This window comes from Pseudochaenichthys georgianus, chromosome 13, assembly GCF_902827115.2.
Source record: "Pseudochaenichthys georgianus chromosome 13, fPseGeo1.2, whole genome shotgun sequence".
NCBI classification, from domain to species: Eukaryota; Metazoa; Chordata; class Actinopteri; order Perciformes; family Channichthyidae; genus Pseudochaenichthys; species Pseudochaenichthys georgianus.
The window spans coordinates 19,971,719-19,986,683 of record NC_047515.1 but is presented as its reverse complement, the minus strand read 5'-3'; the positions used below and the strand labels follow the sequence as shown (position 1 = coordinate 19,986,683).

The 14,965-nt window shown below is 44.8% G+C and overlaps 1 protein-coding gene across 1 annotated transcript in view; it reads right to left on the bottom strand.

The window, feature by feature from the left end:
* Nucleotides 1–697: 697 nt before the first annotated feature.
* The window catches only part of dph1 (diphthamide biosynthesis 1), a 75,311-nt gene continuing 61,043 nt past the window's right edge, over nucleotides 698–14,965 (bottom strand). The window contains exons 10-12 of the mRNA XM_034097150.2: nucleotides 5,285–5,363; nucleotides 1,781–1,915; nucleotides 698–1,458 (exon numbers count right to left, since the gene is read on the bottom strand). Coding sequence (XP_033953041.1) covers nucleotides 1,378–1,458; nucleotides 1,781–1,915; nucleotides 5,285–5,363 — 295 coding nt within the window. The 3' untranslated portion in view covers nucleotides 698–1,377. The remainder of the gene's footprint in view (nucleotides 1,459–1,780; nucleotides 1,916–5,284; nucleotides 5,364–14,965) is intronic.

Below are 14,965 nucleotides of genomic sequence, written 5' to 3'. Positions count from 1 at the left end.
CGAGAGAGGAGAGGATTTCATAAACTCTCCCCTCTTTCCCCTGGTGGAGCGTGCCAAAACATAAACCAACCCTCAAGACAGCTCTGCCGCCCGATATCTCACACACACACACACACACACACACACACACACACACACACACACACACACACACACACACACACACACACACACACACACACACACACACACACACACACACACACACACACACACACACACACACACACACACACACACACACACACACACACACACACACACACACACACACACACACACACACACACACACGTGAGCGCTTCAAAATAACAGCCACTAGTGAGACCCATCGTGAGACAGACTTCTGGCGGGACCGGCTGCATAGTGCTGGCCTCTGTTGCCAAGGAGATACTATGGTAGTTGTCGTCAAATCAAACTCACAGAAAATCATACTGACCTGAGACAACGTGCTGCATTCTGGGGGAGATTTACAAGTTCTCGGGATCATCTGGACCCGAGGAGCGCTGCTGTCAATCACCTTCTGCTGTTGCAGCCCGACAGCAAGAGAGGCTTTATTTATTTATTGACAGAATACTCCTTAAATAAATGATGAGGATGGAGAGCAGTCGTGACTAGCACTGCGCATGCTTAAAAACAGAGCGATCGCTTCAGTATGGCTTTGCGTTTATCAAAAACACTCACACGGGAAGCAAGGTTACATTTCAGATTTATTGTTCCAGAGTTTGAAAAAGCAGGACAGGGAAACAAGGTCATGCCATCACACTTTCCTACACACATTAAGTATAGTGACAAGTCACATTTTGTAGATCAAATAAAGTGCTTCATACAATATGTCTATGACTATCTTTGAAGCACAGCACTAAGGGAAACTTTGAAGTGTCTGATACTGTGCTTTATACAAGGACATGTGAATAGCATTCGACTCAATCCTCCCACATTCACGCTGTAATTCCATAAAAGAAACTCAAGGTCATCTTGCGCGCTCTCTCTGACAATTACAGAAAGGCCCACATACTTCCCCTGACTGTGCAGGAAGAAAAGCACTGTCTTTGGCACAGCAGAGAGCAGCTGCTTCAGAATGTGACTCACATGAAGGAGCCTGGCCTCAAACAACAAGCAGTTCTCCGTCACTTGTGTTGAGCTCCAAACACGTGCAGAAATAAGAGCAATGCATTTGGTCTGATCTGCTGAGCTGTAGAATGAGGGATTATGTATGGCTGGTAATCCATTGGAGGAGTGGCTGAGGGCTTCTCTGGCTTCAGCTCTGCTTGCTGATAGTCTGTCTGGACAAAGACCCCCTCTCCTCTTCTGACTCACCTCCCTCCAGCCGTGAGCAGAGGCACAGACAGGCACCAAACGGGTCAGAGGCGGAGCTCATTCCTCTGGACAGCCACACGGGGCGCACTGGCCCTGCTTACACTGCTCTGTCGAAAGGACTGGCTTCAAGGCTTGTTTCTGCAGGAAGTGGCAAAGCATTAACACGTGGAACAATCGCAGCATCTTCCTTAGACACATGAGTGGTACTATGGCTTCTGCAGGGTCACATTGCAAACACATCTACAGCACATCTTACTGCTTTTTCAATAAACGATCAAGGTCAAGGTCGCAGCCACGCCTTTAAGAGAGGTGTTCAGATGCATGCCCTGTTGCCATTGCGCCACTGGGTGTCAGTGTGGTGACATGTTGATACACGTCTCCAAACACGTGCTGCGTGCCCCTCCCTCCCCTGCTCAATCTTCATCTGTCATTCACTCTTTTATCTTCCACCCCTGCTCACCTGAGTCTGTCTGCGCGCGGGCCGCACAGGTTGGTTGTTCGGGTGGTTGGGCGTCCACGGGCCCTGGCTCTGATTGGAGTAGAAATCCATGGGGTAGACTTCTTTCCAGGAAGCCTCCTGTAGAGCCACAGCTGCCTGAGAGAGAGTGAGACGGATAATTACAATGACTGTGAAAAGGAAAAGGAACAAGGAGCTGTACAAAGTGAAACACATCCCACTTGAATGAAAGTACACCATTCTGCCGTTTCTCTCCTTCCTGTTATCTAGGAGTTCATTTGCAGTTTTTGGGCAAAGCAGCTGCAGGAAACCACAGCGGTGAGTCGTCGCAACAGACAAGACAGGTGTCATAATATTAAGCTTAGATAACAGGCGGAGTTGTCATGTTATCCCAATGCAGCTGCACTGCATGACACAACAGCTGTTGGAGGGGAGCAACAGCAGCACAGGCATGACAGTGCAGTGACACACGTGCAGGCTGCTCCATATGGAAGACAAGTGACTGGGAATATTGATCCTGAATGAAACGATGAGCAGCTGAACGCCTGCACAGATGAATAAACAAGCGTGCTGAATGAACCAACACATCGTTTGATTGTTCATTTACTCATCCTTTCAACTTCTCATTCATCTTCTAAACTAGTGAGATCTTCAGCTTCACACAAATAGGTGTCATTTGAAATTTTTTTGGAAATATGATGAGTCATTTGACGCATAACAGAGTTTGGTTCAAGGGAAGAAACATCAAAAATGCAGCTTGAAAGGGATAACATTGCTATTCTAATGGCACACGATTCATCACTGGGTCTGTGTGGAGTGAGTGACTGTGGTGTATTTAGTTAGAATGGTGTCACCTTCACTGACAAGGTGGTATCTCCTTTATCCTGGCTGCTTCCTTAAATATTGAAACTCACCTCAAACATCTTTATATGAATAGATACAATACATCTTGAAACCAAAAGCAGTACAGATGGACATTACTTTCTCAATTAAGTTTATGGAGATGTGTTAACTGCGCACTACGTATGTTTGTGTGTATGCAGGGCAGTGTAACATGTAGCTGATGTATGTCTCTTTGAGGATTAACAACATAATAACACAACTTTCCTTCCTCATATCTCTCCCTCTCTCTCCCTCTCTCTAGGTCGTCCTCAGACGAGCCCTCCATCGTCGCTTCCAGTCATCCCGGTTCTCCATACATCTGGCCAGTTCATTGGTACTTTGTGCTCCTGCGTCGTTCTTGAGTACCTCCACGTATGTTAGTGCGGGACGTCCTCGTGACCGATGCCCGTGTGGTGGTTCCCACAGCACCAATTTGCTGGCTGGCAGCTCTCGATGCCTTTGACAATGTCCTGCTAGTCTCATTCTCCTGGCTGCAATTTTCTCGCTCACCCTTGGTATTCCCTCGTACAGGATCTTGTTGGTTACATGTACACTCTTGCTGATGTTAAGTACTGCTTGCAACATTCTGGTGAAGCATCCGTCTAGAGACCCTTGCAGGGTCGGCTTCAGGGTCCAGCAGTCACTGCCATAGAGGAGACCAGACTCTACCGTTGCATAGAAGAAGCTGACGGAGGAGGTTGGAGTTCCATACACTGGTCATGCCGTTCAGGGCCCTCCATGCAAGTGCCTTCCTCACCTTATGATCTTGCTCGGTTGAGTTGACCCATGAGCCCAGGTACTTGAAGTCCTTGACTTCTTTAAGCACAGTGCCTTCTGTTGTTGTCAGAGGTGGATGTTCCGGTAAGATGTTATCGGTGATAACCTCTTGGCGTTTAGCCTCAGGCCAACCTTGGCACTCTGACTCCACTCTGTTCAGGAGTTCCTGTGCTTGCTCCACGCTGTCCACGCATAGTCCAGGTCTGTCAGGACTACTGCGGGGTGTCGTCTCGACCTCCTTGGTGTTAGAGTGAAGCCAAGATCCTGCTCTCGTCCACTGATGGCCTTCCTGAGCGCATAATCCAGGACTATGATGAAGAGGAAGGGGGCTAGGGTGTCCCCTTGTATTACCCCAGCCAGGATGTCAAACTCCTCGCTGTTGCCATCTGGGGTCACCAACTTGGCCCTTGTTCCTGCGTACAAGGTCTCTATTTCTTCATATCCAGCTATTACAACTAAATTGCACTACTAGGATAAATCAACATATTTGTTTTGCCTTTCCTTTTCCCAAACAGTCTCCTCTGCCCTTATTGCACTCCTCTAATTTCTTTAGCTGTTACCCACTGCTCTCCTCCTCTCCCCTCTTTCTCTCTGAGAAAGCTAGCTTCTCTTGCTAATCCCTGCTCTCACAGAAGAGCCAAGTGTGTCTTATTGACTATAAATATAACATGAGACGCACTGAAAATAAATGCTGCTGCTGCCCCCCCCCCTCACCCTCCACCCCTCTCTCCATCTTGTCCCTCTTTATCTTCATTGGAAATGCCACAGTGAAAAGCACAGTGCACTGAGACGTATAACACTCATAGGTATGAGATAGGGGGGAATTAAGAATTATCATAAGCACACAGACACAAGTGCAACTGCAAATTATTTAAATGCACAGACATTGTTCCCAAAAAAGCTTGAAGGAAGAGAAAAAGCGAGCTCTCAGGAAAAAGGCTTATGGAAACAGATTGCTGCTTTCCTCATTAGAGCGGGGCACACTTCAGACTTTGCATGCACCATAATGGATGGCAGTGAGAAAAACCAACACCACAATAATCATCACTTTGTCTTCTTCGGTGAATGCTTACATTATTGGAAATGGCCTCATTTTGAAAAGTATGTGAAGCGCGAAGATGTGCAGTCATAGAAAAACAGCAACCATTTCAAATCACGGCAATTCCCCTTGCGACCATTTCACAAGGATTCAAATGAGTAGCATATCTTTGAGGGAAAAATCATTACATTAATAAATAATCAAATGCTAACCAGCCAAGTCACATAATGGCACATAACTGCCAGACCCATCACAAAGTGGCTGCAGCAGCTGGAGCGGCACACAAACAAACGATCGCTCTGAAATGGTTCTCATGGGTTACTGTCCGATCTATCTCTCCCCCCTTAGAAAAACAAGACAGCTGCAGGGGTGGTGGGGGGGGGGGTGTGTGGTCCCGTGTCCAGTAGGGGGGGCTAGTCTTCTGCTGATGCTGTTTTTACGTGTGGCTTTGCATTGTCGAGCACTGATAGAGGGAGGGAAAGGAGGAGGAAGAGCAGCAGGCGTAGATCCTCCAGCACATCAGGCCTTGATAAGTCACACACTAATTCACAAACCCTTTTCTGCACTTAATGTTGTTTTAGTTTCTTTATCTTCGGGTATGTCAGGGGGTCTGTGTACGGGCGGGAGGGTCTCTGTGTGTGTGTGTGTGTGTGTGTGTGTGTGTGTGTGTGTGTGTGTGTGTGTGTGTGTGTGTGTGTGTGTGTGTGTGTGTGTGTGTGTGTGTGTGTGTGTGCATTGCATGAGCCTTCTCTGAAAAGTGAGTGACAGCTGTGATCTTGCTGAGAGACTTTAAGGTGCATGGTGTTCACCTCGTATGGAGACAGCAGGGGCTTGGAGAAGGCCGAGCCCCAGTCGATAGAAAGGCGTGGACAAGCGATCTGGATCCACCTGTAGGGCAGAAGAGGTACACATTTGTGTTTGAATGAACATCCATCAGTGAGTGCAAATGTGAGTGTAAAACAGAAGCAGTCCGAAAGGGCGTGAGACGGCGATCCTATTCGACAGGCAGGGCACATGTGTGACTGCTCGCTGCGCGTGATGGACACGTGATGCAGGGAGGAGCCTCCCTCCACTTGATCTCCAGCATCTGTTGCAGAGTTCTGTCCTGATTTGCAAAAGCTCTAAAGACAGCCAAGCTACACAGTCTGGATACATAGCCAGCAAGAGGGGAGGTTGGAAGAGAGAGGAGGGAGTGAGGTGGTGGTGGTGGAGGAGGAGAAGGAGGAGGGGGGGGGTTGCAGGAGGCATCAACAGAAACACAGACAGAAGTGAACAGAGGTGAAAAGAGGAGAAAAGGCAGTGAATGAAAAGGAGGGAGGGGTTAGGTAAGTGTGAATAAAAAAGCAGCACCAGCCCGGTCTCCACGGAGGTAGCCTACATAGGCAGGCAGACAGGGTGGTGGTGGGGGGGGGTGAAGGGGGGCTGTGTATGAAAGAGATGGGACGAGGAAAAAGAGGAGGACAGAGATATACAGAGATAGGAAGCAATGAAGAATAGCAACAGAAGGAAAAGGCACAAGGAGAGAAGAGAGGAGGAAGGTTGGCAGCGAGAAACGTGTTTACTCTGGAAAATGCATGAGAGAGGGATAAGGAGGATGTAAACAGCTGGAGGGAAAAATGAACAATGCGAAAATGGAGACGGAGAGGAACAGCCGGGGCTAAGGGGGTAAGCTTTCACAGATCAATGCTATCCTCAGCTCCATCTCCACTCAGGGAGATGACCCTGCCTCGTCCCTAATCTTACTGATTGAGCTCCATCAGAAAAGGATTGCAGTTCATATGGAGAAAACGTTAGATCTTGGTAAATGTCAAAAGAAATAGATCCGTTTGAGGATAGGCGAAGGGGTATAGTACAGCAGCATATGGAAGCAATGAAAATATGCTTGAATACTTACACTTGTATGCTACTGCATCAAAATCCCCATCTGTCTATTCTTCATTTTCCAACTTTTACACAATTTTCCAACTGCAGATTTGATTGCACCGCTGACTCTCGCTCCCCTCTGCTTTCTGTAACAGAAATATCCCACCCCCCCTGGGCATAGGCTCGTGAATTATTCTTCATCCTTCTAATTTGAGAGGAAAACTGAGTCAGAGACATGTGCACCAATCTCCTCACACATGACAAGTTGAGATGGAGAAGTGGAATCTGACAGGTGAACTAGAAATCTATCCGCACCTTTTCATAACCTGAACCCTTTTAAAGGTCACCTATTATGCAAAATCCACTTGTTCATGTCTTTTATACATCAACATGTGTCCCCTCTGTGGAAAGAGACTCTGAAAGTTTCACGAAAAAAGGTTCGCTCACTTTCTGTCCTGATCCATTTATATAAAAACCTGTCTGAAAATGAGCTGATCAGATTTTGGCCACTTTATGATGTCACAACCAGGGGTCCATATAACTGGTACGCAGGTACGCATGCGCGGCAGAAATCTGAATTGCGTAACATCACTTGTGTCACTAGGCGCCTTTGCGTACCTCAAAACATCAAAAGAAAACACATATTTCGTCTACACGTGTTTCTTGTCAACAGTCAATGGAGTAAACTACGAGACATGTGAAAAAAAAAAACAAAGACTTTAAGCAGCTACGTTGCCGTTTCGCTCCCTGCAAAAAATCTTCAGACTTTCTGTGACTGACTGAACTGGGTGCTGGCCGAGCCGCGCAGGACATAACCGACGGACCTGTGAAGCTTTACAGGAGGCAGAGGCTTAGATCACCGGACAGCAGAGTTGGTCGCCGTGTGCACAGACAGGGTTAACGTCGGTATGAACAACAGAATTGTGCCAAAACTCTGCCAACTGGCTGCAGTGGGAGACTCCCCTGTGCACACTCTGTGCCCCGCGCACACACTGGAGAACTGCACAGAATCAGCTGATCACAACGTTCACGCTCTGTGGTCAAGCTGCTGCAGTTTGATTTACAACAAACTTACTCAGGGTGTTATGGAAGAGTTTGAAATCAGACAGAGGTGGAAGAAGTACTCAGATCTTGTACTTGAGTAAAAGTAGAAGTACCAGAGTGTTACTCTGTTACAATAAAAGTCCTGCATTCAAAATATTACTCAAGTAAAATTAGAAAAGTATTCTCATCAAAATATAGTTAAAGTACCAAAAGTAAAAGTAGTCATTGTGCAGATTGTTCCATTTCAGAATAATATATATGATATGTTTGTAATGATTGATCATTAAAGTGTTCTCAAAGCTGGTAAAGGTGCAGCTAATTTGACAAATTAGAACAAAGTCAAGTAAAGTACAAATATCTCAAAATTGTACTTAAGTAGAGTAGACTACTTGAAGAAGTGTACTTCGTAACTTTCCACATCTGAAATCAGATATGACTTCAAGTCATGTGATAATTTCTTAGTATTTGATCCTTGAACTTGGCCTCAGGAAATGCAAGGACTTCACAGTTTTGGCAACAAGTTTTGGAGAAAGCAAATCGGAGGCTTAAAAAGAGACAGGGAGGTGCATCTTCATCATCTTCATCATCTAGCATGCAAGAAGTGTAAATAGAGGACAGTGAAGGAGACACTGAGGAGGACCACGCTTTGTGTGGGGTGAGTACCAAACGCTGTCTCCTGGTACTCATCTGAGTAACTCACTAAGTTATGTACACCCCTGGTCATAACGATTTGTTTGGCTTGTGTAACCATTAGCCAATCACCAACCAAGGTAACCCCCCCTCCCTTATCACCTGAATCTCCTCCTAGAGCACCATTTATCTCTCAGAGGGGAGTGGCTCCTTATTTTCATCTAAAGTAACAGACAGAGAATCAGCACTTTTGAAACAGGGCTGAAACAGAGGGGATTATGGGATGCTGCAATGATCTGTTTGGTATTTCAGCCAAACATTTCAGAGACACGTTTTGTATATATCTGAGACTTATAATATATTGATGAAAAACAGTATAATAGGGGACCTTTGAGAGCCAAACACGGCACAAGTATCGAAAACAGCTTCTCAAAAAAAGAAAATGTTGCAGCTGCCATTTGTGACTGCACATATGTGTGAGCAGACGAGTGTTTACACTTGTGCTGTATGTGTAGTGTTTCTATGTGTGGCTGTAAAGAACATATGCTTAAAAGAGAGAGGGTGACTAATAAAGCAAAGCAAGACTCTAAACTCGACACTTAATCCTTGAGGATTGAGGGTCTGAGAGAAAACTAAGACAGAAAGCATGAAAGGGAAGGCCGAGAGGATTCCTCCTAAGAAGCAGAAAGCTGACTTTTCTAATATTAGCACAGAGACTGACTGAATAGTGCAGTTCAGTCAAATGCATGGAGCCATGCCAGGTACTGCCCTCCAGAACGTTGTCCAAATTGCATTTCCAGCCCTTATCTGGCCTTCAATGTAGCTGGCACAGTATAGATCCCCAAATCATGGGGTGCATTGGAACAAAGAGAGAGCTGGAGGAAAGATATGCACAGACAAAGGAAAAATGTGGGCTTTTGTATCTGGCAGTGGAGCCTTGTTTCTCAACTTATTCCCAGCGAAGATTAACAGATAAGCAACTCATGAACAGGACTTTGAGTTTTCTCTACAGGATCTGTTTTTTGTTGTTGTTGCATAAAATAAATCCCTTAGACACTAGACGTAGAAGAAAGGCTAGAGCAGGATGCAGTTCTGGTCCTGCGATATATAAAAGTAAGGCTGTGACATTTAGCACTGCTTTGCTTCGTGAGCTGCATCCCTGGCCTCGCTGCATTGCCTGCTGTGGCCCATTACACCCTGACAATGTTAGGAAGACCTCCACCTGCATGGCTTCACTTCAACTACACTCACAGTTTTGACACGCCAAAAGCAGGAACAATTAACCTGCGCTGCGGTACTGTGTAAAATGCTCACCTTTTAATGACGGTGCACCTAATTAAATTAGAACAAGGAATTTCATTTGAATGAAGTCAACAATTCAAATTCGAGCAGAACGATAAAAGACTGCAATGCACTGGGTGGCATTTGAAGTCTAGTTGACATAAGTGTGTGGGGTGTACATATATATGTGCTATAGTTTAAAACCTGCTCGGGGACAGCCTAATTACACACTTAAGAGCATATGCTAATGGTGTCTCTCTCTGTTTATATGAGTGAGTATGTGTGTCTAATGACAGAGAAAGCCTGGGGGTGGACTGGGTGCTGTGCGCTGTGTTGGCTGGTGCTGAGCACTAATGTGTTCCTCTACCACCCTCTGTCTATCTCTCAATCGCCCCCTCTCTTCCTTCTATTAATCCTTCTAAACAGTCTGGTTCAAAACATTTTCCCGTGGTTTATAATCTCTGGTTCAGAGTAATGCGGGATACCTGTGTTCTTCCAGATTTCTCTAAAGCCCCTGTCACACTGCCCCGAAATTGACACCCGATGGACACACGAATATGGAATTGTGAATTTCGCACGAAGATGGCCCCGAACCACACACGAAGGCAACATTTACATTACATTTAAGACATACAACTGCAACGGAAGTAACACAAACAATTATGTTAAAGTACTATGATACTGTACTGATATTTTCAGACTTTGTACTTTACTTTCTCCGTCTTTATATGTAGAAGATATTACGTTTTCTCCGTCATGTTGTTGTTTCCATAGCAACAACAACTTCCTGTCAACTCGCCTTCAAAATAATATATTATATCCTTTTCAGTTTCACAGAACACAAATTGGGTTATTTACATAATATGTTTACATGATTTTGTTGTGCAATAAAACAACCAGATGGATACACGATAAAGGAAATGTTCAAATTCGGCTGTGATCGTAGCAGCATCGGGCCATTCGTGAGGGCATCTTAAGCCATCGTATGATCGCTGGTGGAGTTTCTCAGGCTCCGGCAGCAACTTCGTGAGCGGTGGCAAAATCTTTGGCATGCCAAAAAATTGCCGAAGGACCTTGCGAAGGTTCATTTTCGTGTTGAATTCGTGTGTCCATTTTGCCCTTCGTAAGGCCATCGTGAGGGCATCTTGTTATCATCGGTGCCATCGGGCATTCGCCCCGATCAGAGTGAGGGCGAATGCACCGATGATGCCCTCACGAGTGCCTTACGAAGTTGCCGCTCACGAAGTTGCTGCCGGAGCCTGAGAAACTCCACCGGCGGTCATACGATGGCTTAGATGCCCTCACGAATGGCCAGATGTTGCTACGATCACAGCCGAATTTGAACATTTCCCTTATCGTGTGTCCATCGGGTGTCAATTTCGGGACAGTGTGACAGGGCCTTAAAAGCTGTGTGTGTGGGGTAGGAAACAAAAATAAAAAGAGAAATATAAGCAAATGAAATCTACTCTGTGATGTCTAATCTGAATAAACAGTGGTTCATGATGATTACAAAGTTATTAGTAAGTCATAGCTTCCAAAAATAAACCTTCAATTTCTACTTTCATCTCTTACCCAGAATATTTAAAGAACGCTTAAAGGTCCCATGTCATGCTTTTCCGGTTTCCCAGTGTTTCCCCTACCATTGTCTTGGAGGGGCGCTGCACCCCGCCAACGGAGCCCCGCCAACAGAGCCCCGCCAACGGAGCCCCCCATGAAATTCAAGGTGTTAAAAAAATAATAATTAGAATTATTTTTTATATATACAGTGGGTCAAAAAAGTATTTAGTCAGCCACCAATTGTGCAAGTTCTCCCACTTAAAAAGATGAGAGGCCTGTAATTTTCATCCTAGGTATACCTCAACTATGAGAGACAAAATGAGACAAAGAAAATCCAGAAAATCACATTGTCTGATTTTTAAAGAATTTATTTGCAAATTATGGTGGAAAATAAGTATTTGGTCAATAACAAAAGTTCATCTCAATACTTTGTTATATACCCTTTGTTGGCAATGACAGAGGTCAAAGGTTTTCACACACTGTTGCTGGTATTTTGGCCCATTCCTCCATGCAGATCTCCTCTAGAGCAGTGATGTTTTGGGGCTGTCGCTGGGCAACACAGACATTCAACTCCCTCCAAAGATTTTCTATGGGGTTGAGATCTGGAGACTGGCTAGGCCACTCCAGGACCTTGACATGCTTCTTACGAAGCCACTCCTTCGTTGCCCGGGTGGTGTGTTTGGGATCATTGTCATGCTGAAAGACCCTGCCACGTTTCATCTTCAATGCCCTTGCTGATGGAAGGAGGTTGTCACTCAAAATGTCACGATACATGGCCCCATTCATTCTTTGCTTTACACAAATCAGTAGTCCTGGTCCCTTTGCAGAAAAACAGCCCTAAAGCATGACATTCTCCCAATCCTCTTCTGGATCATCTAAATGCTCTCTAGCAAACTTCAGACGGGCCTGGACATGTACTGGCTTAAGCAGGGGGACACGTCTGGCACTGCAGGATTTGAGTCCCTGGCGGCGTAGTGAGTTACTGATGGTAGCCTTTGTTACTTTGGTCCCAGCTCTCTGCAGGTCATTGACTGGGTCCCCCCGTGTGGTTCTGGGATTTTTGCTCACCGTTCTTGTGATCATTTTGACCCCACGGGGTGAGATCTTGCATGGAGCCCCAGATCGAGGGAGATTATCAGTGGTCTTGTATGTCTTCCATTTTCGAATAATTGCTCCCACAGTTGATTTCTTCACACCAAGCTGCTTACCTATTGCAGATTCAGTCTTCCCAGCCTGGTGCAGGTCTACAATTTTGTTTCTGGTGTCCTTTGACAGCTCTTTGGTCTTGGCCATAGTGGAGTTTGGAGTGTGACTGTTTGAGATTGTGGACAGGTGTCTTTTATACTGATAACGAGTTCAAACAGGTGCCATTAATACAGTTAACGAGTGGAGGACAGAGGAGGCTCTGAAAGAAGAAGTTACAGGTCTGTGAGAGCCAGAAATCTTGTTTGTTTGTAGGTGACCAAATACTTATTTTACTGAGGGATTTACCAATTAATTCATTAAAAATCCTACAATGTGATTTCCTGGATTCTTTCCCCCCATTCTGTCTCTCATAGTTGAAGTGTACCTAGGATGAAAATTACAGGCCTCTCATCTTTTTAAGTGGGAGACCTTGCACAATTGGTGGCTGACTAAATACTTTTTTGCCCCACTGTATATATATATTATATTTATATACATATAGCACCAAATTTCAACTAATCTATATCTACTGTCACATTGAACATGCTCTTTTATTAAATAAACTAAACGCTTTCATTTTAAGTTGTGAGTTTAGTGTTTTTGACCCTAAGAAACACTGATGCATTAATCAATAACAATAATCCACAGCTCCTCTCTCTGCTATTGTAACACATAATCACTGATCTTCCGCTGTAACGGTGGTGGACTCATCAGAACAGAGTGGGCGAGCTGACCAATCAGAGCACAGTGGGCTCACAGGGGGGCGGCACGAGCTCCAACAAGCCGTGTAGGACAGAGTGTGTTTACATAAATTGCGACCAAACCGTTTGAGACCCACTGAGATAACTGAGACTAAAGTGAACTATCTAAACACTCAAGAGTCCTTTACCTCACGGAGCTGTAGTTATCAATCCAGCAACAAGTGTAACCGGGGTGAAAAGGGTGTTACCTTGACTTAATTATGAATGTTGTTACATCAAGGCTGAAAATTAGGATGAGCCAAGCAGTCAAAAATGTTTTTTCCCTCCCAGAACTACCAGCGCAGCGCGCCCCCCAGATCTGGCGGCCTAGGCGGCCACCTATGTGCCTGTGCCAAAGACCGGCCCTGTCTAACTTGAAGTGTGTGTTTTGCTCCGCTCACCGGTCCGTCACAGCGGGTGGAGCTGCAGGATTTCTGCTTCACATACCGCTATTTTATTGTCATTGTCGTTTTGTCATCGGCGGACGATCGATTGGAGCATCCCTAGTTTATACCACTCAAATTGAGATATAAGTATTGTTTAAAGAACATTATAGGAATTTAGGAAGGAATTTCGTCACAGTTTTTGTAGAATCTGTTGATGGTAATTGTGGACCCCATTTGTATAAATACAAATAGATTAAATATAAAAACAGTGTCCAACAGTATATGCTTTATTAGATGGCTGTTAGTAAGCCAGGTGTACCTACCTATCTCTTTTCCTATCAGATACAAAGTACACCTTTTTGGATTGAAACACTTTTGTTTTCTTGAAATCAATACCACAAATGCTTTTTGTCTATAATCAGGGTTTGTTTTGGTTGGGAGAATCGTGCCGGACTTACATAATTTTGGAGTTGCACTCATACGTCAGTCTGAAGAGGAGAACCAAAAAACTAAGAAAAAATGGCTTATACCATGATCACTCGCTTTCTAAACAGCCCCCTCAACTACCTCTGCATAACTCTCTCCAACTCACTCTCAATCTCTCAGACCTTCTGTCCTTCTTTCACCCACTCCTCCCTCACACATCACACTTCTCATTACTCCACAGTGGGAGGCCAATCTGAGGGAGTGTGAGGATTGTGTGTGTGCCTGTGTGAGTGTGATTGGAGCTCCTGCACATCAGTGTCTCACTAAACCCTTGTCCGTCTTCACCTCTGTTCCTCTGGTTGTGACTCAGATACATTGGAAAAGCTACACCTGGAAGCCTAAGCACTTGATATATCGTTGAAGAAACTGGAGCGGTTCAGTTTTTTTGAATACCGTAACAAGTGTTGCTGGGCTGGATAACGGCGTTTAGTGTCAGGGTATAGTTCAGATCCTGCCACTGCGATTATCATGTATTACAGGAGCAATGTGTAATACATGGAAGGAGACGGCATATAACCTCTACTCCGGGCTCCATACAATCTACAAAACACTATTCAGTTCTTCCTAAAACACACATCTTCTGATTCACCATGTCCTTTCAAGGTACAAGTGGTATTACAAGACAGAACAGATTGTTAAGCATGCTCATTTAGTAGATGTTCTCTTCGACAGAACTCGTAAGTTGCTTTGACAGCACTATACACCCTTCACATTCTGTTAATAATGTTAGTACATTTTTTGCCCATATCTTCCACATTACCCCTTAATGGACAAATTAATAAGCATTACATGTTACTTGTTAGACGCTTTTATCCAAAGCGACTTACATACTCAATACTGTGGACAATCCCCACAGGAGCAATTTGGGGTGAAGTGTCTCGCCCAGGGACACAACGACATGCTGACTGCAGTGGGGTTTGAACCTGTGCCCCCCTGATCCCAACACCAGCGCACTAGTCCACTGCGCCACAGCCTCCCGCACATCTCAAAGTAATAATTATATATTGTGTGAGGGAACGAGTAAGTGTTAATTATTTGTAATGGGTTCACAATTTCCTTGGGTCCAGAAATGTTACATATTTTCGGACTCTTGGTAAGGTGTTCGAAATAAAACAATTTAGAGTCTCAAGCTAATTATTATTACAGTCTATATTATTTTTCTTATTTCACTATTTTTCTTATTTCACTATTTTACTTTTTGTATTGAATTTGTTCTGTTTTATTGTGTTGCACTGTTGGAGGAGCCTGTGACCTCAGATTTTCATCGTCATAACTACACTGTAACTATGTACGTATGACGTATAAAGCCTTGCACCTT